The sequence below is a fragment of the Oryctolagus cuniculus genome, chromosome 12 (assembly GCF_051225735.1).
Source record: "Oryctolagus cuniculus isolate XC-2025 breed Fujian yellow rabbit chromosome 12, ASM5122573v1, whole genome shotgun sequence".
NCBI lineage: Eukaryota > Metazoa > Chordata > Mammalia > Lagomorpha > Leporidae > Oryctolagus > Oryctolagus cuniculus.
Genome location: NC_142878.1, coordinates 44191472 through 44216126, shown reverse-complemented (window position 1 = coordinate 44216126; position 24655 = coordinate 44191472). Strand labels below are relative to the sequence as shown.

Below are 24655 nucleotides of genomic sequence, written 5' to 3'. Positions count from 1 at the left end.
ATCTTCTAGTTCACTCCTCAATTGGCCGCAGTGGCCAGAGCTGTGCCAATTGGAAGCTAGGAGCCAGGAGCTTCTACTGGGTCTTCTAGCAGGTGCAGGGGCCCAAGGACTTGGGCCATTTTCTACTGCTTTTTGAGGCCATAGCAGCCGGGACTCGAACCGGCACCCATATGGGATGCCAGCAATGAAGGCAGCAGCTTTACCTGCTATGCCACAGCACTATTCCAATTCTGATCCAGCTCCATGCTGAGGCACCTGGGAGAACAGCACAAGATGGCCCAAGTGACTAGGCCCCTGCTGCCCACATGGGAGACCTGGATGGAGTTCCAGGCTCCAAGTTTCTGCTATTGCAGCTATTTGCAGAGTGAATCCGTGGAAGGAAGTTCTCTCTTCTCCCTTTCTCTGTAACTCTGCCCTTCAAATGAAATCTTTTCTTAAAAAAAAAGAAAAATGTGGTAGGTTCTAAGATGTGTATTACAGCGGTGGGTATTTGGTTTAGTGCTTAAGACCCTGCATCCCACATCAGGGTACCTGGGTCCTGGCTTCCTCCTAATGCACACCCTGGGAGGTAGCAAGTGGTGGCTCAAGTAGTTGGTCCCTGTCACCCATATGGGAGACGTGGATTAAATTCCCAGCTCCTGGCTTTGGTACCCTCAGCTACTGCAGACATTTGGGGAGTAAACAAGTGATATGTATGGAGTGCTCTCTGTAACTTAAATAATTATAAGATATGTATTTTAAGTCATTCTAGGGCTGGGTGTTGTGCAGTGGGGGTTAGGCTACTCCCTGGGACACCTGCATTCTGATCCAATCCCTGTTCATGTTCACTCTGGGAAGCAGCGGGTGATGGCTCAAGTACTTGGGTACCTGACATCTACATGGAGACCAAGATGGAGTTCCTGGATTCTGGCATCAGCCTGGCCCAGCCCTGGATGTTGTGGGAATCTGGGAAGTGAACCAGTGGTTAGAAGGTATCTCTTTCTCTGTTGCTCTGCCTTTAAAATGAATAAATAAACTTAAAAACATCATTCGAAAGCCAAGAATTACCAAAGTAATTATAATCTTAAAGCCAAAGACAGGAGCGGGCATTTGGCTTTGCACTTTAGATGCCTACATCTGACAGCACAGTGCCTGGGTGTGAGTGCTCAGCTGTGGCTCCTGGTTCCAGCCTCCTGCTAATGCAGACCCTGGGAAACAGTGGCTGATGGTCATGTAACTGGATCCCTCACACCATGAGGGAAACCTGCATTGAGTTCTTGGCTCCCGGCTTTAACCCAGTCCAGCCTGGCTTTGGAGATGTTAAACAGTGAATGGGAGATCTCAATGTCTGTCAAATAATTTTGAAAAAGAGAGGGGCCGGCGCTGTGGCGCAGCAGGTTAATCCTCCACCTGCAGCGCTGGTATCCCATATGGGCGGCCAGTTCTAGTCCTGGCTGCTTCTCTTCCAATCCAGCTCTCTGCTATGGCCTGGGAAAGCAGTGGAAGATGGCCCAAGTCCTTGGGCCCCTGCACCCCTGTGGGAGACCGGAGGAAGCTCCTGGCTCCTGGCTCCTGGCTTTGGATCAGCGCAGCTCTGGCTGTTGCAGCCACTTGGAGAGTGAACCAGCAGATGGAAGACCTTTAAAAAAAAGTTTTAAAAAAAAGAGAGAGAGAGAGCAAGGGGCAAGTGCTGTGGCACAGCAGGTTAAAGCCCTGGCCTGAGCACCGGCATCCCATATGGGAGCTGGTTCTAGTCCAGGCTGCTCTTCTTCTGATCCAGCTCTCTGCTATGGCCTGGGAAAGCAGTGGAAGATGGCCCAAGTCCTTGGGCCCCTGTACCCGTGTGGGAGACCAGGAAGAAGCTCCTGGCTCCTAGTTTCGGATTGGTACAGCTCCGGCCATTGTGGCCATCTGGGGAGTGAACCAGATGGAAGACCTCTCTCTTTGTCTCTACCTCTCTCTCTGGCTCTTTCAAATAAATAAAATCAATCTTAATAAAAAAAAGAGAGCAAGACAGACAAAAGAAAAGTACATGACTAAATACATATAATATACATATTTGCTAGTTGTGTGACTCTGGACATCTGACTATCTTTCATTTCTGCATCTGTAAAATGGGGATTAAAAACAGTGCTCACGGTGAGGGTTATGAAGATTCAAATGAGTTAATTCATGTAAAGCATTTAGACTAACATACAAAACATAATGTTCAATACAAGTTGGCTATTAATTATTTTAACTGTGTGGTAGTATAGAAATGGTTGGACAATTGCTTTATTTCTTGGATAAGTTTAAGGTATTTTGACAAAACATGTACCACGTGAAACATCTTAGCACTCTGGCTTCATGTATCATTTCTCAATAGTCAAGAAAAAAACCCTAAAAACAGAGGCTTCAATAATTTGAAGGAATTTTGTTGTTGAAGATTTATTTATTTAAAAGGCACAAACACCGGGATGGGGGTAAAGAGCTCTATCTTCCATTCACTAGTTCACTCCCCAAATACCTGTAACCACCAGGGCTGGGACAGGGAGAAAGGAGAAGCCAGGAGCCAGGAGCTCCATCTGGGACTCCCACATGGGTGACAGAGCTCCAAGTCCTTGGGCCATCATCTCCTGCATCCCAGCTGCATTAGCAATTAGCTGGATTGGAAGAAAAGAATCCAGGACTTGAACCAACACTCCAATATGGGATTCCAGCCCCTAAAGGAATTTTTGATTAGAAAAAAATCTGCTTTTATTTTCCAGAGTTAACATTCATTAAACAATTAATGAATTTGCTGTGAAAGATCAATTGGAAAGGAAAGATGTGGCAAATTCAACTCATCAAACAATTTTAGGATACACTGTTCTTTATGAAGAAGGGACATACATAGTACAGAGTGGATTTGGTTATAGTCATTCAAAATATTATTTAAAAGACACTATGTGTCAACTGTCTTTTAGGCACTGAGAATACAACTTATAGAAAAAACATACTACATACCAGGAGGCAAAGAAATAATTTAACTTCTGCTAGTGAAAAGGTCTATGCGTTAAAAAAAAAATCTTAGAAAACCACTGGAAGCAACCCAGCACAGTCTACACTGCGTGGTCAGAGAAAGCCTTGAGCTCAATCTGAGCAGAAACCTGGAACATATGGCAGTAATAAAAGCACAATTTTATGGGTAAATAGGGTAGAGTCTATCAAAAACCTCTGAAAAGTTTTAAGCATTTAAAGTTAACGTGACAGCACTGTTATACTCTATATACACAAAATATTTAGTCCTCACAACAGCACCATGGGGCAGGTATTCACTTCCCCTATTTTATGAATGAAACCAAAACTCATTCATTTGTCCATGTTACACAATTAGTTTGATTCCAGAGTGTCCTGTTAACCATGAGGCTATATTTCCCATTTGGCAAAGTTAATTACAGTCATTTATAGCAACTTGAAACTGCAACATAACTAGTCTATTTCCTAAATATGTCTTGATAAAGCTCTTCTAGGTTTCTTTTGTCTCTTTTCTCATTTCTTCTAAAATTTTTTTTAAAAATCTTCTTTATTTCCATGTACTTGAAAGGCAGAGTGACAGAGAGGGAAGGTTTGAAGGAAGATATCAGCCATCTGTTGGTTCATTCTCCAAATGCCTACCAACAGCCAGGGCTGGGCCAGATGAGAAGCAGGGGCCCCAAGCACCCAAGCCATCATCTGTTGCATCCCAGAATGCATTAGTAGAAAGCTAGGTGCAAAGTAGAGTAGCCGGGACTTGACCTGGCACCATGATATGGGATGTGGTTATCTTAAGTGGTGGCTTAACCCATGGCAGCACAATGTGCACCCCAAAATTCCTTTGAGAGGCAGATAGAAACAGCTCCCATTTGCTAGCTCACTGACCCAGGTGTCCACAAGGCCAAGGCTGGTACAGTCAGAAATGGGGAGCTGAGAATCTAATCTAGGTCTCTTATGTAGCAGGGATCTAAGTACCTGAGTCTTTACCTGCTGCCTCCAGGTGTGCACTGGCAGGAAGTCAGACTGGAGAAGAGACCTGGGCCTTGAACTAAGAAATGGGATGCAGGCCTCTTAATCACTAGGCCACACACCTGCCCTTATTCTCCCTATCCTTTACCTAGGATATATGCAAAGTCCCCATAGCATCAGCTTTGTGGAAAGGCTGAGCAGTAAGGAACTAAGGTCTCCGGTCAACAGCCCCATGAGTGAGGCAGCCGTCCTAGAGAGGAGCCTCCAACTGCAGTCCTGGCCGACGTCCTAACAGCAAACGTCCTGAGACCCTGAGCCACAACGACTTCTAGGCTGTGTCTGAGTCCCTGGCCCGCAGAAACTGCAATAATGAATGAATGTTCTTTCATGCCACTAAATTTGGCGGGAGAAATTTGTTAAATAGCAAATGATAGCTATTTTTTTAAGATTTATTTTATTTATTTGAAACAGTTAAAAGAGCCTTCCATTTGCTAGTTCATTCCCCAAACGGCCGCAATAGCTAGGGCCAGGCCAAAGCCAGGAGTTTCATCCAGGTCTTCTAGGTGGGTGAAGGGGCCCAAGCACTTGGGCCATCTTCTGCTGCTTTCCCAAGCACATTAGCAGGGAGCTGATTTGGAAGTGGAGCAGCTGAGACTGGAACAAGCACCCATATAGGGTGCCGGCGCCGCAGGCAGAGGCTTAACCTTCTACACCATGGCACCAGCCCCGAAAGCTCCTTCTTTAATTTCTCTCAGTAGCCTACTTTAAATTCTAAGTCCTAGACTCATTCCCTAATACACAACCCAAAAACCATTCTTTGTGTCTGATGAAAGAGGTAAGGTCATCACCACCCTCAACACAAAGACCTACTAACTTTCCATTCTTGCCTCCTATTCTTCTCATATTGGCAAAGGTTATTCCTTCTTAAATGGGCTGTGCATTTTACTCCTTCAGGAATAATACCTCCAACTCTAATACCATCTCCATCTTTTTCTCCTCCTACCCCAAGTATGAACTCATGTTAGAGTTATCATCTTTAAAAAACATTATTCCTGGGGCCGGCGGTGGTGGCACAGTGGGTTAAAGCCCTGGCCTGAAATGCCAGTATCCCATATGGGCGCTGGTTCTCGTCCCAGCTGCTCCTCTTCGATCCAGCTCTCTGATATGGCCTGGGAAAGCAGTGGAAGATGGCCCAAGTCCTTGGGTCCCTGCACCCACGTGGGAGACCCGGAAGAAGCTCCTGACTCCTGGCTTTGGATCGGCGTAGCTACAGCCATTGCGGCCATCTGGGGAGTAAACCAGTGGATGGAAGACCTCTCTCTCTGTCTCTACCTCTCTCTGTTAACTCTGTCTCTCAAATAAATAAAAAATAAAATCTTAAAAAAAAATTATTCCTTGGCCCTACACCTTCCCTTTAGCTGTTTCTCTTCTCGTCAAGAGAAGCACATAGTTCATCTTTGAATTCAACATTGTGAGCCCTAGCCCCCACATTACTGGACTTCTCTACAGTACTTTATACTGCCGACCATTCCTTTTTTATGAAACACATTTATTTGCCTTCTGTGACTGCACTATCTTCTGTGTCTACTCTCTTGTTGATTTTGGATCTCTTCTTGCTATATTATCTCAAGTTGAGTGACTTCAGTTAGCTCATAGGTTCCACCAACAACTCCCAAATAAATATACTCAGATCGGGGCTGGCGCTGTGCCACAGTGGGTTAAATTCCTGGCTTGCAGTGCTGTCATCCCTCATGGGCAATGGTTCAAGTCCCGGCTGCTCCTCTTCCGATCCAGCTCTCTGCTATGGCCTGGGAAAGCAGCAGCAGACGGCCTAAGTGCTTGGGCCCCTGCACCCATGGGGAGACCCAGAAGAAGCTCCTGGCTTCATATTGGCTCAGCACTGCCTGCCCCGGCCATTTGGGGAGTGAACCACCAAATGAAAGACTCTCTCTCTCTCTTTCTGTCTCTACCTCTCTCTAACTCTGTCTCTCAAATAAATAAATCTTTTTTTTTTTTAAAAGAATGTACACCGATCAAAAGCATCTCCAGCCCAGGCCATTTTCTTGAACTCCCAATTTCTGCACATTCTGCCCAACTAGATCTTATCCTATAGGCATTTCATTTTTTTAAAAAATTTTATTTTGACAGGTAGAGTTACAGACAGTGAGAGAGAGACAGAGAGAAAGTTCTTCCTTGTGTTGGTTCACTCCCCAAATGGCCGCCACAGCTGGAACTGTGCAGATCTGAACCCAGGAGCCAGGTGCTTCTTCCTGGTCTCCCATGCGGGTGTACAAGGGCCCAAGAACTTGGGCCATCCTCCACTGCCCTCCCGGGTCACAGCAGAGAGCTGGACTGGAAGAGGGGCAACCAGGACTAGAACCGGTGCCCATATGGGATGCCGGCGCCGCGACGGAGGATTAACCAAGTGAGCCACGGTGCTGGTCCCCCTATAGGTTTGTTTTTTTTTTTTTTTTCTGACAGGCAGAGTGGACAGTGAGAGAGACAGAGAGAAAAGTCTTCCTTTGCCACTGGTTCACCCTCCAATGGCCCCGCGGCCGGCGCACCTATTTTAAACTCAACTTACCGTCTTCCCTTGAATAACCTGGTTTTTATTCCTGTTAATGGCACTATGTCTGCATTACTCTATCCTTTCAACTCCTAAATCAAACTGTCAATAACTTCTGATGAAAATGGTGCAACATTTTATTTTTCACCATTCCACATCTCTATTATCTGTAGCACTCTTGTTTTCTCTAAAGTGCTGTCAAGAGTTCTTCAGAAATGCAGATCCCGTCACACTATTCCCGTTATGAAAGCCCTTTAATAAATTTCATAAGCTATTAATAGCAGTTCAAATCACAAATCATGTCAAAATCAGCTCACAAAGCAAATTTGTTAGATCAGACAGGCAGAGACGTCCAGACCCAGGACAGGCAGGGCCTGCACCACGCCCCTCATCAGCAGGAAGCAGCTACAGAAGAGGTGATGATTCTATGCCCTTCAACATCCCTTAGGATTAAGGGAATGGAGTCTGAGGGGGGACTGTTGTAGGCAGTCATACAGAATAAAATTGATCAGGTTTGTGAGCTGGAAGACCACGCCTTCACCACGCCCCCTGTGTGACCTCATGCCCCTTTCTGACCACACCTGTGTGTCCACCTGCCAATCAGGGTAACTAACCACTCCCTTTAGGAAGTGGATTAAAAGCCTGGAACACGGTGGGCCCGCCTGGCCCTTTTTGGCCTTTTTCCTTTTTGCGCTGGACCCGCTTGCTATCCCGCGCCTTCGGGCGTGTGGCCTTCAGGCCACCTGCCCCAATCTTTCTGGTCTGCTGCTCCTCCACGTGGCTGGCTCCTGGTACCCTGTATGAATCCAGATTTCCCATTCTTAGACAGGGCCCTCGCTCTCCTATGCATTTCTCTGAATAAAAAGCTTAAAAAAAGTCATGTAAAATGCTCCACAATCTGGCCTGCCTCCCATCTGACTTCCCCACCAGCCACCACGCATCTCCCTCCTACTCCCCATTCCACACTCTCCCTGCTCTAGCTGATCAAACTGTTGTACCTAGAACCCACTTCCGTGCTGTCCATGTGATGAGTGCTTGCGGATCCTCCAAGAGCCTGCCTTCTGAGAAGCCTCTCTTGGCAGCTGCAGAGATGCACCACTGAGAGGCTCTTCAAGGAAGAACGTGCTGCCCAGGGGGCGTGTGGGGTCAACTGTCAGCTCCTTCTGGGGCAGCCTACGTGGCTGGGAGCTGCGCTGCCTGAGATCACGCCATTGTCGGGAAGCCTACATCCAAGGCGCGGTGTGAGGCCACCTTCTCTGTGGCATGTGAGACACTCCACTGGGCAGTCCAGCTCCGGAGCTCCTCTGACGGGGTCACTGAATTTGTTGGGGAACTGCACTGCTCATCCTCCGCCTTGCAGCGCCGGCACACCAGGTTCTAGTTCCGATCGGGGCGCCGGATTCTGTCCCGGTTGCCCCTCTTCCAGGCCAGCTCTCTGCTGTGGCCAGGGAGTGCAGTGGAGGATGGCCCAAGTGCTTGGGCCCTGCACCCCATGGGAGACCAGGATAAGTACCTGGCTCCTGCCATCGGATCAGCGCGGTGCGCCGGCCGCAGCGCACCGGCCAATGGAGGGTGAACCAACAGCAAAGGAAGACCTTTCTCTCTCTGTCTCTCTCTCTCACTGTCCACTCTGCCTGTCAAAATAAATAAATAAATGAATAAAATACTTCTTACAATCACAAAAACATACCGTTAAAAATGAAAACCACATAGCAATAATAAAAAAAGGGAAAACAAATTTAAACAGATGTTGAAAATAATCCTAGCTATTTTTTTATGGATATATACCAGGTAATAAGCGAGGAGCTTTGCATCTATCATCTTACTACCTACTCTGACAATTCCTTGCAATATAACATTTCTATTTATTAATGAGGAAACAGTCTCAGGACAATTTGGTATCTTGGCTAGTCACTTTGCTAGTAAATCCTGGAGTGATGAAACAGGTTGATCTTTTTTATGGGCAACCCACGGCTTACATACTTTTGGTATATTTACAGCAGTAACTGATTTTATCAGCTAGACAGTGATTATAAAGAATTTTTAAATAAACATAGTATTATACCTCAAGGAGGTCTTTGTCAACATATAAGCAGCCTATCATGTAACTGCATTAAAACCCAAAGCTACAGAATGTATGTGAATTCTCTAACATTGTAGTGAATCTCCTGTTTCCTCTGGGTGAGATTGCTCAGTGACATCAAGTAAATGCCATCTCCTCAAAAATCTGTTCTTCTCATTTTTTTTTAAGGAACTTGGGTTTTATTTTTTTATCTTTATTTTTTTGACAGACAGAGTGGATAGTGAGAGAGAGAGACAGAGAGAAAGGTCTTCCTTTGACGTTGGTTCACCCCCCAATGGCCACTGCGGCCGGCGCACCGCACTGATCCGAAGCCAGGAGCTAGGTGCTTCTCCTGGTCTCCCATGGGGTGCAGGGCCCAAGGACCTGGGCCATCCTCCACTGCACTCCCTGGCCACAGCAGAGAGCTGGCCTGGAAGAGGAGCAACCGGGACAGAATCCAGCGCCCCGACTGGGACTAGAACCCGGTGTGCCAGCGCCACAGGTGGAGGATTAGCCTATTGAGCTACGGCGGCGCCGGCTCTTCTCATTTTTTAAAACAAACCAAATAACTGCTTCCAAAAAGCCTTCATTACCTGAATCCCAACAGTCAAGAACTGTTGTTAAAGCACTTCGGAGAAGGTCCGTCCAAGCCGTGTGGCTCTTTTCTGCTCGCGCCATGGGCGAAGATAATATTCCTTTCAGAGCCTGCAGGGACGCTGCAACCGTTGAAGATAACTGGCCCCCGGGTAACTTCACGGCAGTTTCTCTGAGGACCCCGATTGTGAGGTACAATATAGTAGGGAGAACAGAGATGCTTCCTGTAAGATATGTTTTCAAAAACATTCTGGATTTTAGACTATTTATATAGTTCCTAAAAGGAAATCATCAATGAGGAAGACATATTAAATATTTCTAGCTTTTAAGATTACTTCTCATAGATGACTGTAACTGTTAAGATGATGTAAGCAACTTCATGAAGACTTTTAAGGTTGGATGAAATTTTGATGTTTATAATTGGAGATGTCATTTAAATTGTATAATTTACTATCATCATGCTTTTACTGTTCTTTGTATTTTTTTACTGATAAAACATAAGTTACATAAAATCTATAATTTTAACCATTTTAAGTGTATAATCCAATGACATTAAATACACTGTGCAACCATCATCACTATTCACTTGAGTTTATTTTATATTAAGCTCTTTTTCCAGTAATTTTTGGAGATTCATTCAATAAAAAATATTAGAAGTTTTCATGGCCACTAAGGAGTTGAAAATTCAATTGTAAGTTTAATATGGTTGTAAGGAAATTAAAATGGTCAACTTCACTTTTCCCAGAGACTAATCAACAAAACTCATTTAATACATTTTTATCATTAATCTTCTGCTGGTCATTTTTTTCTGCCACTCTTGATGTGAGACCGTGTGTGAGAACAGGAGTGCAAGTTCTAATTCAAACTGAAACTTAATTAAGGTCATGAGGCTAAAATAAGATAAAACATAAATTGGTCAAGACACATTTAGGTGGAAATTTGCTTACCAACAAATAACTCTCATAATTACTGACTACCTATTATGTGCTGGATATCATACACAAAATTTAGTTGGAAACAAAGCATATGCATCTGTTCATAAATCTGTATGTTTATTTTTAAACATTTTATGCCTCATATGACAGGGTAAAAGCTTCACATCTACATAAATAACATGTTTCTACATGAAGAAATAAAGCTCAACATGAACCAGAGCTTCTAGGGAAGCCTTTAAAGATAACATGTGTCTACAGTTGAACTTTGAAGGAAGAAAAATCATAAAAGCCAAGAAGTGATGGGGTCACTTCAGATCAAGTGCCAGAGGGAACAACAGCATCACAAGGAGGAACATGAACCTCTGGGCTTAGGGTGTTCACAGAAGGAATCAGGAAAAGGCAGTGACTCAGCAGAGATACAATGAAGAGCCGTACAAGCTCCGCTACAGAGCATGACCTCAATTCCAAACAGAGCTGGGTATGATGAGAAACTTCTGTTGTCTCCAAGGCAGGAAGTCCACTGGATAATGGATACCAAAATATGCCCAAGAGTTAACAATTATTTACTCATCCATAGCACTGGCTGTCTCTATTTATTTTCACCCTTTTAGCAAAATGAATTACTAGGACGTAGTGCTAATTTTAAAGGGTTAAAAATGATATCCAGGCTGGCGCCGTGGCTCACTTGGCTAATCCTCAGCCTGTGGCGCCAGCACCCCGGGTTCTAGTCCCACCCTCTTCCAGTCCAGCTCTCTGCTGTGGCTGAGAAGGCAGTGGAGGATGGCCCAGGTGCTTGGGTCCTGCACCCCATGGGAGACCAGGAGGAAGCACCCAGCTCCTGGCTTCGGATCGGCGCAGCACCGGCCATAGCGGCCATTGGGGGAGTGAACCAACGGAAGGAAGACCTTTCTCTCTCTCTCTCTCTCTCTCTCTCTCTCTCTCTCTCTCTCACTGTCTAACTGCCTGGCAAAAAAAAAAAGAAAAAAAAAAAGATATCCAAATGTTTCTGAGCATTCATTTAACAAGAGAAATATTAGCAAGAGGCTCCACTATCTATTAAAACCATGGCTCTTCCACCAGATCAGGTAATCACAGGACACAGCATACCTTCAGGAGAGCACACTGCAGGAAGTTCAGAGAGGATGACCAAAGCAGCTGAAACCAATCTACTTCCATCTTCTGCCAGCACCTGTGGCTTTGCAGCTTTCACTCCCAGGCTCCCTGTCAATTTCGGATTTAGTTCTGGGAGCTGCCTAACCAGAATGCACACACACAACTCCAGGGCTGCAAACACCAAAGACTTTCCCGGCACAAGTCCTCCGGTGTCCTTCCCCTCTCCAAACTCTGGCAGGGTTTCCTTTTCAGCAGCCCCATCATCGACTGAAAGACAGAAAGGGCGTTGTCTCATAAAGCCTGTGTGCTTGCTTTGCTTCTGGAAGAAGCTCATTTCTGTTACAAGTAACACACTCAGTGGCTAAACACATACAGACTGAAGGAGAAAGCAGTCATGGAGGTAAAAGAAGTTATTTTTTTATGACTTCTCATTGCAACCATCAAAAGACATCCTTGTCATTCTATCAGCTTTAAAATATTGCCGAGTTAACACCTCACTGTTAACAGTGTGAACCTGCCCTAGGCTTTGGCACACACACAAAATGGACCTGACAGCTGAAGCTGCAGCATGAGAACAGCTCTTGACAGTGACTAGGCAGAAATACAGGAACCTCGGCTCTTGATGTCTTTAGGGAGCTGTCACACCAGCCCCAAACTGTCTCCATCTGGACTTCTATTTAGATGAAATAACATATCTTTGTACTTTAAACACACTGTTGTATTGGATTTTCTATTAAAGTGTAGTCAAATGTAATCTTAAATAATGCACTTAACAATACCACATCACACTTGTAAACAAGCAATTTGCAAACTTAAGTCACTGAACAACTGTCAGTTCTTTCCATGTATATTGAAATGTAGCTAAAGGAAGTACCATAGTAATAAGAGAGATTTTTTTTTCTCTCAAATTTTGTTAAAATTCTCATTGTCCTAAAGAACAGAAATATAGCAACTGACAAGATCCAGTTACCACGCAGAGGTGTATGAGAGGATTTAAAGCTATGCCTAGAGATGTTTCACTTGTGCTATACAGAATATATTATCAAAACTCTGGATACATGAAATAATATCCCCCAAAACAATGATGCCATATGATTATTAACTTGGTATTAAAGTTAACTGTTTACCTTCTGCACTCCGCCTTTTCTCCTTCACATGTTCTTGTGCTGCACAGATAATCTGCCTCACCACTTCAAGTGAGGCCAACTGAATCGAAGGCGATTCTCTTGTCAGAATTACTCGATGTAGCACATTCAGCAACTCAATACCCAAGTCCTATCATAGAAAACAAGGAGGGGACACTGTATTGGAAGTTACACACTTTCAAACTGCTCACAAGAAAGGTGCACTAAAATTATGTAACATTTGCTCCACTTATTTTTAAAGTTTTATTTACTTATTTCAAAGGCAGAATGATGGAGATAGGAAGATAGGGAGGGAGGCAGCAGGGAGGGAAAGACAGGAGAAGAGAGGGGAGGGGAGGGGAGGGGAGGGGAGGGGAGAGGAGGGGAGAGGAGGGGAGAGGAGAGGAGAGAGGAGAGGGGTAGAAAGAGATATCATCCATTTATTGGTTCATCCCCCCAATGCCTGCAATATGCAAGGCTGAGCCAGGACAAAGCCAGAAGGCAGGAATTCCATCCACATCTCCCATGTGGGTGTCAGGAACCCAGGTACTTGGGCGCCATCATCTGCTGCCTCCCAGGCGTATCAGCAGGAAGCTGTATTGGAAATGTAGGGCCATGGCTCAAACCAGGCACTCAGATATGGGACATGTATGTCCCAAGCAGCACACCACAATGCCTGTACTCACTTCCTCCAATTTAAACTAACTACAAACTGATTTTTGTCCCATCTTGTGGGAGATGGCACTCTGATAAAAGATCACTTCCGGCCGGCGCCGCGGCTCACTAGGCTAATCCTCCGCCTAGCGGCGCCGGCACACCGGGTTCTAGTCCCGGTCGGGGCGCCGGATTCTGTCCCGGTTGCCCCTCTTCCAGGCCAGCCCTCTGCTGTGGCCCGGGAGTGCAGTGGAGGATGGCCCAGGTGCTTGGGCCCTGCACCCCATGGGAGACCAGGAAAAGCACCTGGCTCCTGGCTCCTGCCATCGGATCAGCGCGGTGCGCCGGCCGCAGCGCGCCGGCCGCGGCGGCCATTGGAGGGTGAACCAACGGCAAAAGGAAGACCTTTCTCTCTGTCTCTCTCTCTCACTGTCCACTCTGCCTGTCAAAAAAAAAAAAAAAGATCACTTCCAAACACATTCTGAATGGGAAAACAGAAATTTCCAAAACAAGACAGGAAATTTGGCTAAAAGAATACTAGGGCTTATACTAAGGTTTTCTAGCAATAATTAAGAATGAAGGAGAAGTATGACATTAAAAGTGAATTGTTGACGCCAGTGTTGTGACATAGTGGGCAAAGCTGCTGCTTACAATGCTGGCATCCCATATGGGCTGCTCCACTTCTGATCCAGCTCCCAGCTTATGCGCTGAGAAAGCAGCAGAGGACAGTCAGAGTGCTTGGGCCCCTGCACCCACATGGGAGACACGGAGGGAACTCCTGGCTCCTGGCTTTGGCCTGGCCTGGTCCTGGCTGTTGCAGCACTTGGGTAGTGAACTAGTAGATGGAAGCTCTCTGACTGACTCTCCTTCTTTCTCTGTAACCCTGCCTTTCAAATAAATAAAATAAATAAATCTTTTTTAAAAATGTGAATTGTAACATGCATAGAATATCTATCTCTTCAAAGAATAAAATACACAAGAAATATACTCTAGTTTCCTTTCTCTTTTTCACTGGTTTAGTGTGGTGGTTTTCTTAAACACTGAAAAAGAGAGTAGATCTGTCAGTAAAATACTTGCTTTAGTCTATAGAGAAAAAGTGCACAAAAGGCTTAAGATTAAAGTCCAATCCAAGTAGGAACCTAATTAATGCTTTAAACCTAATAAATCATAGTATTAATTATGCAAATAAAAGACAGTCTAAGAAGTCAGGAAATCATACTACCAATTTGTATTAACACCTCTAAAAATCAGTGACAAACTGATATGTTGAATAACACACGATGCTAAGACTACCTGTCCAATGTGTATTTGCTTTTGAAAAAGCATTTAAACAAAGTGTTATACTTTGTAGGTCGATCCTTTCACCATGGCCTCCGATAGGCCAGACACTAATATTTGATTCCACCTGTCAGCTGGCCAACAGTCTCTTAAAAAGACCTGGAGAGAGAACTTGGCCAGCAGGAATACTTTGTAATGACAGTAACTCCATGAACCAATTCAATTCTCTCTTGGTGAACGGAATAAAAAAAATACAGATGAATATGAAGAGCAGGGTGCACAAAAGCAGGAAGAAGGAAAGAGTGAATGCCAGAGAACCAGTGGCTGCTGTACTGGGCAGTACAATACAGAACCTTCCCATTAGTACAGAAAGCAGCAGGCAGATGCGACTGCTCCCAGGACACCACATGTGCTCATGCACTCCAGTTCTAAGGCACGGCCATACAGCTAAGTGTTGCTGTTACTTCTCTGTGTTCACTTTCTATTTGCTGTAGGAACCTGAACATGTTTCTGTTCTTTGAAATTGAGACGCCCGACAAAAAACAAGAAGTTACCTGATCACTGCCAATTTTACATCTGGGCCAAGGGACATCTAGAAGGGCCTGTAATGCATGCAAACAAGCAGTTATGCTTTCCATGGTTGCATCTGCACGTAAGGAACACAGAAATTCCACACTGATTCCTGTGGAAAGCAAAAAAAAAAAAAAAAAAAAAAGACAAGACTTGAGGTTCATAGCTTATGAAGTTAAATAATACCACTATTTTGAAAATATACACAAATAAGTTTAGCAAAAAGATGGCAATGCAAATAAATCACAATGAATTTAATACTTTCAGCAATTATATGGTAAAGCAAGTCCTTTAATAATTTGTTATCCACACATACATACAGAGGTTTGTGCACCACTGCACAGTTCCCAGAAGAGTTCAAAGATGTCTAAAAAGTTACATAAAGTTATACCACAGAACATAATGTGTAGAGGTCCATAAGTATATTTGGTTAAAATTTGAGTGATTATACTGTGTCAGGCACTATCCTTTACAAATAATAGTATATGAAATTTTCATGGCTGATGCTGCGGCTCAATAGGCTAATCCTCCACCTAGCGGCGCCAGCACACCGGGTTCTAGTCCAGGTCGGGCCACCAGATTCTGTCCCAGTTGCCCCTCTTCCAGGCCAGTTCTCTGCTGTGGCCCAGGAAGGCAGTGGAGGATGGCCTAAGTGCTTGAGCCCTGCACCCCATAGGAGACCAGGAGAAGCACCTGGCTCCTGCCTTTGGATCAGCGCGGTGCGCCAGCTGCAGCGTGCCAGCCGTGGCTGCCATTGGAGGGTGAACCAACGGCAAAAGGAAGACCTTTCTCTCTGTCTCTCTCTCTCACTATCTACTCTGCCTGTCCAAAAAACAAAAACAAACAAACAAAAAAAATTTTCATAATACCTGATGAAGTAGGTACTGTTTACTATCTTTGAGACAGGGAAATGAGCACAGAGAATCTACATTATTTATTATTTAAGCTCTTATTTTATTTTGGATGATTTGTTTATTTATTTGAAAGGCAGAGTTACAGAGACAGGGAGAGGCAGACAGTGTTTCAAGTCTCTCTATGGCAACAGTGGCTGGGACTGGTGCAGGCAGAAACCAAGAGCCAGGAGCTTCACTCCAAGCACTTGGGCCATCTTCTGCTGCTTTCCCAGGACATTCGTGGAAGAGCCAGGACATGGACCGGTGGCTCATATGGGATGCTGGCATGGCAGGTGGCGGCTTAACCCACAGTACCACAAACCAACCCCTAAACTCTATTTTTAATTCATGATTAATTGTGAAATCATTTAGCTTTTTAATTGACAAATGATAGTTGTAAGCTTATTTGATTTTATTTATTCAAGGTTAGTCACAGTGTATCAGGAATTTGAATTTAGGCAGTCAAGCTAAACAGTTTTTATGCTATAAGGTTTTTTGTTTATTTGTTTGTTTCCATTTGAGAGACTATAGACATAGAGTGGGATAGATAGAAAGGTCTTCCATCCTCTGGTTCACTCCCCAAATAGCAGTAACAGCCAGAGCTGAGCCAATCCTAAGCCAGGAAGCAGAAGCTTCTTCCAGGTCTCCCAGGTAGGTGCAGGAGCCCAAGCACTTGGGTCATCCTCCACTGCTTTCTCAGGCCACAAGCAGAGAGCTGGTTAGGAAGAGAAGCAGCCAGGACATGAACTGGTGCCCATATGGGATGCCAGCACTGCAGGCAGAGGCTCTGCCTACTGTGCCACAGTGCCAGGCCCTGTAAGTCTGTTTCTTAAAAAGATTCCATCCTAAGACACCTGAAAACAAATTTTTAATGTACTCAAAGATACAAAAAGCTGGTCATGTCTGCCCTGGCAAGGAATAGTAATGTAAGTTCTATGACTCATAAGTCTTACTTAATCATTTACCTTTATATCCCTCATATTTCATCTAATAAACAGATGCTTTATAGATAATCATCACAGATTAAATATGAAAAACCCTTATTCCATTAATTTCTAGAAGCTCACTCTGTGATCCTAGAAAGATATCTCACTTTGAAAACGAAGTTCCAGGAAAGTTTTAAAAGGCGTTAAACTTCATAAATCTAAAAATCTTACTGATCTTTGACCTTTAATATCTGCTTGCAATCCTGGCTAGTCAGCATACTTTCTTGAACTTTGTATTCCTGGAGAATAAGGAGGAAAATTTCTCAGCATATATGTATGCCTGAGAAATTGAAAATGTATGTGGATGCCACATGACCTTTTTTTTTTGACAGGCAGAGTGGACAGTGAGAGAGAGAGAGAGATAGAGTGAAAGGTCTTCCTTTGCCATTGGTTCACCCTCCAATGGCTGTCGCGGTCGGCGCACCGCGCTGATCCGAAGCCAGGAGCCAGGTGCTTCTCCTGGTCTCCCATGGGATGCAGGGCCCAAGCACTTGGGCCATCCTCCACTGCACTCTCTGGCCACAGCAGAGAGCTGGCCTGGAAGAGGGGCAACCGGGACAGAATCTGGCATCCCGACCGGGACTAGAACCCGGTGTGTTGGCGCCGCAGGTGGAGGATTAGCCTATTGAGCTGTGGTGCCAGCCCACATGACCCTTTAAAAACAGTATGGAAAGAAGTAGGCTTCTACAATTTATCCAACTGGATACTGAAGTCAACTTAGAATAGGATTGTGAACTTAATATAATAAAATATGACATTATATGAAATGTATACAAATTTACCCAGATACAATCAGGCTTTCAACTAACACCTAATAAGAAATGAGGTCACAGCCACCAAGAGGTGATAGGCAATGAGGCACAAATCAAGAGTAACACTTGGGCTGGTGCTGTGGTATAGTGGGTAAAACCGCTGCCTGCAGTGCCGGCATCCCATATGGGTGCCGGCATCCCATATGGGCGCCAGTTCAAATCTTGGCTGCTCCACTTCCGATCCACCTCTCTGCTATGGCCTGGGAAAGCAGTAGACAGCCCAAGCCCTTGTTACCCTGCACCTATGTGGGAGACCCAGAAGAAGCTCCAGGCTCCTGGCTTCGGATTGGTGCAGCTTCAGATGTTGTGGCCAACTGGGGAATGAAACAGTGAATGGAAGACCTCTCTCTCTCTCTCTCTATCTCTCTCTCTGCCTCTCCTCCTCTCTCTGTGTAACTCTGACTTTCAAATAAATAAATAAACTTTTAAGAATAAAAAAAAAGAGTAACACTTATAAGGTTGGAAGCTTGAAAGTTCTCGTACTGACCTAAAATAAGATGGACTCTATCAGTGTAGACATCCTCAGGGGATTTCACAGGAGCTCCAGATGATGAACCCTGACACATGGAGGTTGGTGTCACAGGCCTGGAGAGATGAGATGCTCCTTCATCTGGGTCAGCAACAACAAAGCCTGTGCTTGTAAGCCACAATGCTGTGGCATGCAGGATAAGTGCCCAGGAGTTGGAATAGTGCAATTTGGCATTTTCACTTGTCTCTGCTGTGTAGAAAGCACCACCTATCAAAAAAGGGAAGCAAACAATTTCAGAAAAAAAAAGAAGAGATTAGTTTCCAATATATTTTCTCTTTTCTCTCACAAGTTATAGACCATTTCCATCATTCTGAAAGTTTCTTGTACTGCTTTCCAATCAGTCTCCTATTCCCCAGAACAACAGCTTTTTGATTTTTACCAGCAGCTTTGCCTGTTCCTTGACTTCCTATAAATACACTCATGTGCACAGTATGTGTTCATTTGTGATTGTTTTCCTGCCAAACATTTTTTAGAGATCTGTTCATGCTGTTATCAACATTTTGTTATTATTTTTAAAAATATTTATTTATTTGAAAGGCAAAGTTAGAGAGAGAAAGAGAGAGATCTCTTCCATCCACTGGTTTACTCCCCAAATGGTAGCATCAGCCAGCTGGACCAGGCCAGATCTGGACCAGACCAGTGCTGGACCCTGGAACTCCCAACAGGATCTCCTACATGGGTAGCAGGGGCCCAAGCACTCCGACCATCTTCTGCTGCCTTCCTAGGCTATTAACAGGGAGCTGAATGAGAAATGGAGTGGCCAGGAGTCAAACTGGTACTCACATGTGATGCTAGTGACTCAGGCAGTGGCTTAACCTGCTGCACCACAATGCTGGCCCCTACTGTTATTTTTACATTTTTATTTATTTTCTTTGAAATGAAGAGAGACAGACAAACTCCAGTCTGCTGGTTCATTCCCTAAATACCCAAGACATCTGGGGCTGGGTTAAGCTGAAGCCAGGAGCTCAGGGACTCCTATCTGGGTCAAAGGGACCCAAAGCATCATCTGATGCCTCTCAGTAAGCTCATTAGCAGGAAGCTGGAATTGGGAGTGGAGCTAGGACTTGAACCTAGGCACTCTAGTACAGAATGTGGGTATCCCAGTGGCATCTTAACTGCTATGCCAAAATGCCTATCCCTTATCAATATGTTGTCACCAATGCTTTTATTTTTCCTGAGAGTACAACTGTTAGGCCACAGGACTAACCAACCTTTAAATTTAAAGGGTAATCTGTAGGGAAATTAACTTTTAATAGTGTAATTCTAAATTATTTAAAAACATTGATACCCATTGTCCTACCTTCAAGATTGATGTTAACATTTTGTCTTATTTTCTTATATTTCTTCCTTTTTTTCTTAAAAGCCTAAAACTTTGTTATATCATTAATTCTTACCTATCCTTCTGTCATCACTTTGCTTGAGTCAGTATGATCTTTTTTTTTAATTTATTTTTTATTTTTTTGACAGAGTTAGACAGAAAGAGAGAGACATTGTACAGACATTGGTCTATATAAGCATTTATCTCGCCCTCTCCCTGAGCATGCAGTGTTGGCAAGGACTACAAAAGCAATTTCTTTCTTTCTTTCTTTCCTTTCTTTCTTTCTTTCCTACCTCCCTCCCTCCCTTCCTCCCTCCCTTCTAAAGATATAGTCTTCTTCTTTAACATTTACTTACTTATTTTTAAAGATTTATTTATTTATTAATCTGAGAGGCAGAGTTATAGACAGAGAGAGGGAGAGATGCAAAGAGAGGTCTTTCATCTGCCAGTTCCGTTGGTTCACCCCCCAAATGGCCGCTGCAGCCGGCGTGCTGTGCGGATCCGAAGCCATGAGCCAGGTGCTTCCTCCTGGTCTCCCATGCGGGTGCAGGGCCTAAGCACTTGGGCCACCCTCCACTGCCTTCCTGGGGCCACAGCAGAGAGCTTGACTGGAAGAGGAGCAACCGAGACAGAATCCAGCGCCCCAACTGGGACTAGAACCCGGGGTGCCGGCGCCACACACGGAGGATTAGCCAAGTGAGCTGTGGTGCCGGCCCGAGTCGGTACGGTCTTACACTTTCACAGTAACGTATGTATGTATTCATAAATAACAGATATATTTCGTTTGTTTACAAGTTACATAAAAGGCATTATAAGGGTCAGCATGGTGGCATAATGGGTAAAGCTGTTGCCTGTGATGCCAGCATCCCATATGGGAGCCAGTCATGTCCTAGCTGCTCCACTTTCAATCCAGCTCCCTGCTAATGGCCTGGGAAAAGCATCGGAAGATGGCCCAAGTGTTTGGGACCCAGCCACACAAGTGGGAGATCCAGATGAAGCTCCTGGCTTCAACCTGGCCATCTAGGAAGTAATTTAGCATATGGAAGATCTAACTCTTTCAAATAAATAAATAAATAAATCTTTAAAAACAAAAAAGATATTTAATATTTGTGGGAGTTTAGCCTACTGCTTAAGACTGTTTAAGATGCCAATCAGAGTCTGGGTTCAACCCCTGGCTCCAGATTCTGATTTCAACTTCCTGCTAATGCAGACCCTAAGAGGTACAGTGATGGCTCAATTAATTGGTTTCCTGCCATCAATGTGGGAGACCTGGATTGAGTTCCTGTTTTCTTGGCTATTATGGACATTTGGGAAATATACAAGCAGATGGAAGTTATCTGCCTACCTCTCAAACTTGAAAAGACTGTCAATTAACGAAAATAGAAAGTAAAACAATGACATACTATTTTTATACTCAAGTATGATAATATGTTGGGAAAGTGTGGAGAAGCAGAAAAATGTTGGGAGGTATATAAAATGTAAACACCTTAGAGAGTAATTTGTCACTATTTACCAGATAAGATATGCATGCCTTATTACCTTGTTAATCAGCTTTTGGGAGTGCACCATGAAACAACTCTTGCATGCTTATTCTGTATGAAAATTATTCTGGTCAGGGCGGGCATAGTGGATCTCAGGATTAAACAGCTGCTTGGAATGCCTATATCCTGTACTGGAGCACTGGTTAGAGTCCTGGCTACTCTGCTTCCTGCTTATGAGCCTGGAGGACAGCAGATGATGGCCCAGGTACTTGGACCCCTGTCACCTATGTGGGAGACCCGGATGGAGTTCCTAGCTCCTGACTTCCACCTAGCAAAGGCCTGACTGATGTAGAAACTTGGGGGAGTGAACTAGCAGATAGAAGGTCTCTCTGTCACTTTACCTTTTGAATAAATAAATATTTAAAAAAAAAACTCCTTCAAGAAGATAGATCTTAAGCCACTCAATGGATTCAGAGGCCCAAGAAGACGCCACTGATCATAACACCTTCAAAACAAGATGTATGGTATCACATTACACATCTTGGTGAAATGAAGCACTACTTGTGCGGCTGTTGCTCAGCTTTCAACAATGTAGCAATCCCACTTCTGATTCAGAAGGTCCTCCTTCTGTAATAAAGGGTGGGTTCTGACACCTGTATCGTGGAATCTTCCCCCGTTTGTACAGACATTGGTCTATATAAGCATTTATCTCGCCCTCTCCCTGAGCATGCAGTATTGGCAAGGACTACAAAAGCAATTTCCTTATTTCTTTCTTTTCTTCCTTCCTCCCTCCCTCCCTCCCTCCCTCCCTTCCTCCCTCCCTTCTAAAGATATAGTCTTCTTCTTTAACATTTACTTATTTTTAAAGATTTATTTATTTATTAATTTGAGAGGCAGAGTTATAGACAGAGAGAGGGAGAGACGCAAAGAGAGGTCTTTCATCTGCCAGTTCACTCCTCAGATGGCCGCAACAGCCAGGGCTGGGCTGATCCTCCAAAGACAGGAGCCAGGAGCTTCTTCCAGGTCTCCCATGTGAGCGCAGGGGCCCAAGCACTTGGGCCATCTTCCACTGCTGTTCCAGGCACATTATCAGGGAGCTGGATCAGAAGTGGAGCAGCCAGGACTCTAACTGGTGTCCATATGAGATGCTGGAACAGCAGGTGGAGGCTTAACCTACTACGCCACAGTGCTGGCCCCAGAAGCAATTTTCAATCCACTGAGAGGACTTCAGACAGTGCTTCAAGACCACAAGCATTGTGAGAAATTTATAAACACTGACCTGGCTTTCAGAGCAGTGAATTGCCATGGAACTGGACAGTATTATAAAGGCTTAGTGTCCATCTCATTCCATAATGGATTCAGCAATGTTTTTTTTGTGGCCTCTGAGGGCTCATTAAGAAGCATCTGCCTATCTCAAAGATTCATGGCACTCATGTGGTTAATGAGTTTATCTGTGGGAGATCTAATAGGCGTCACACTGGGATTCTTTTTTCCAATTACTGTAAAAACTTGTATACAAGGGCCAGTGTTGTGGTACAGTGCTGGCATCCCATATGGGCAACGGTTCGAGTCCTGGCAGCTTCGTTTCCGATCCAGCTTGCTCCTACTGCACCTGGGAAAGCAGAAGGTGGCCCAAGTGCTTGGGCCCCTGCACCTCTGTGGGAGACCTGGAAGAAGCTCCTGGTTCCTGACTTTGGATTGGCCTAGCTCCAACTGTTGTGGCCATTTGGGGAGTGAACTAGACCTCTCTCTCCCTCTCTCTCTCTAACTCTGCCTCTCAAATAAATAAATAAAATCTTAGAAAAAATCTGGTCAGAATGGGGCAGGAAACAAACCTTTTTAGAGGCACCCATCTGAATTACCATCAGGCTCTTCTCTCATACGGCACAATCAACTAGTGCAACTTAAGCGTTCTTGTTAAAGGTATCTTAAAAAAAAATTATCGGGAAAGTGTCATTTAGCAAGTGAACACTCCTAAGAAGAATGTAGTTTGGCTTTGTTCTTAACTGGCTCAAATACAAGTTGGTACCAAAAGTTCAGGCCACAATAAATTATAGGCACAGCTGCTTTCCTTAAGCATCAACAAAAACAGAATGAAAGTTTTCAACAGGAAAAAGAAAAAATTACTTGGAGTGAAATCTTACAGATAAACACTACCTACTTACAAAGAAGTTCTGAAAGTACAATTTTTACTACTCCTCTTGGAATTATCTAAATATTTTATCACCTTACCTTCAACAGGAAGTTGGGAGGCAAATTCTGAAGGCAAAGTTAAGAGAGCAAAATCCTGAAGGGCAGCAAGCCAGAGTCTGCTTAGTGTGCCGAGATCAGTGTGGACTAAGTCAAGCAGTCCATCTGATGGATAGGACCCACTTCTGACGCCTTCTTCTGAACCAGTGGTAGTCTTCAAAGGATGTTTATTGTTTTTATGTCTTTGTACAGCAATTATGTAGACCTGTTAAAGGTTAGTTTATAAAAAGGAAAATATTGTATCCACTGAAAAGGTCCATAATATTTGCTATCTTCCTGAAGAGGCACCCTTATCTTTGAGTGAGCGTATTAAATTTGAAATGCACTGTGGTATCAAGAAGGCCTACAAGTTTAAGAACACACACAGAACTGGGGAGAGGGGACTGGCATTGTGGCACAGCAGGTTACGCTGATGCCTGCCAGCATCCTGTATCGGACCGCTGCTTCATGTCCTGGCTGCCCCTCTTCCGATCTAATCCATGCTGATGTACCTGGGAAGGCAGCAGAAGATGGTCCAAGTGTTTGGGCTGCTGCCACCCACAAGGGGGACCTGGATGGAGTTCCTAGCTCCTGGTTTCAGTCTGGCTCAGCCCTGGCCACTGTGGCCAACTGGGGAGTGAACCAGAGGATAGATTTCTGTCTCCCTCCTACCTCCTACCTGGGCCCCCATCTCTCTCTCTCTCTCTGTAAGTCTGTCTTTCAAATACTTAAATAAATCTTTAAAAAATATTTTCATTAAAATTAAGCACAATTACCACAGAAGGATTACACACAAGAATTTAACATATGTAGTAAATAGTTTATATTATTTTTTTAGCTACCTTTCTAACACCCAACAAGCTCTTTTAAAATATATGTCTGTGGCAAAGTAATCTGGTGGCAAAACTGACTGAAATTGTGTAAGGCTATTTATAGTCTCCACATAACATAGTCTGACCACTCAAATACTCTTAGTACAGATACAGTAATGTTTTTGATTATAGATTCTATGGTGTTGCTCCAGACTTCCTAGATGATACATGGAATATGTGCTGTGTTACTTTTCTAAATTCTCCCAAATTCTAAATTCCAAATAAATGTGGCTCAGAGAATTTCAGATTAGGGATTCGAGACCTCTGTTGCACAGAATATGTTGGTTATCTACTGAGAGAAGAACAGGAGGAGGTAATGGGCTTAAGCAAGACCATGGAGATTTGAATTATTACGAATAACACCATGTGGGGCTGGCACTGTGGCACAGTGATAAAGCCATCACCTGCAGTGCCGGCATCCCATATGGATGCTGGTTCCAGTCCTGGCTGCTCCACTTCTGATCCAGCTCTGCTGTGGCCTGGGAAAGCAGTGGAAGATGGCCCAAGTCCTTGGGCCCCTGCACCTGTGTGGGAGACCCAGAAGAAGCTCCTGGCTCCTAGCTTCAGATCAGCACAGCTCTGGCCATCACAGCCATCTGGGAAGTGAACCAGCAGATGGAAGACCTCTCCCTCTCTCTCTCTGCCTCTGCCCCTCTGTAACTCTGCCCTTCAAATAAATAAATAAATCTTAAAAAAA

General features: G+C 44.4%; 1 protein-coding gene and 1 long non-coding RNA gene across 17 annotated transcripts in view; one reads left to right on the top strand and one right to left on the bottom strand.

The window, feature by feature from the left end:
• The window catches only part of HEATR5A (HEAT repeat containing 5A), a 147906-nt gene that overhangs the window by 5728 nt on the left and 117523 nt on the right, over positions 1 to 24655 (bottom strand). For all 16 annotated transcript variants that reach the window (XM_051822142.3, XM_070053791.2, XM_070053794.2 and 13 more), the window contains 6 exons: positions 23090 to 23312; positions 18017 to 18265; positions 14823 to 14950; positions 12340 to 12487; positions 11207 to 11479; positions 9164 to 9388 (listed from right to left, as the gene is read on the bottom strand). In XM_051822142.3, coding sequence (XP_051678102.2) covers positions 9164 to 9388; positions 11207 to 11479; positions 12340 to 12487; positions 14823 to 14950; positions 18017 to 18265; positions 23090 to 23312 — 1246 coding nt within the window. The remainder of the gene's footprint in view (positions 1 to 9163; positions 9389 to 11206; positions 11480 to 12339; positions 12488 to 14822; positions 14951 to 18016; positions 18266 to 23089; positions 23313 to 24655) is intronic.
• Positions 1 to 24655, top strand: part of LOC100357855 (uncharacterized) — a 113822-nt gene that overhangs the window by 56279 nt on the left and 32888 nt on the right. The gene's annotated exons all lie outside the window — the stretch shown is intronic.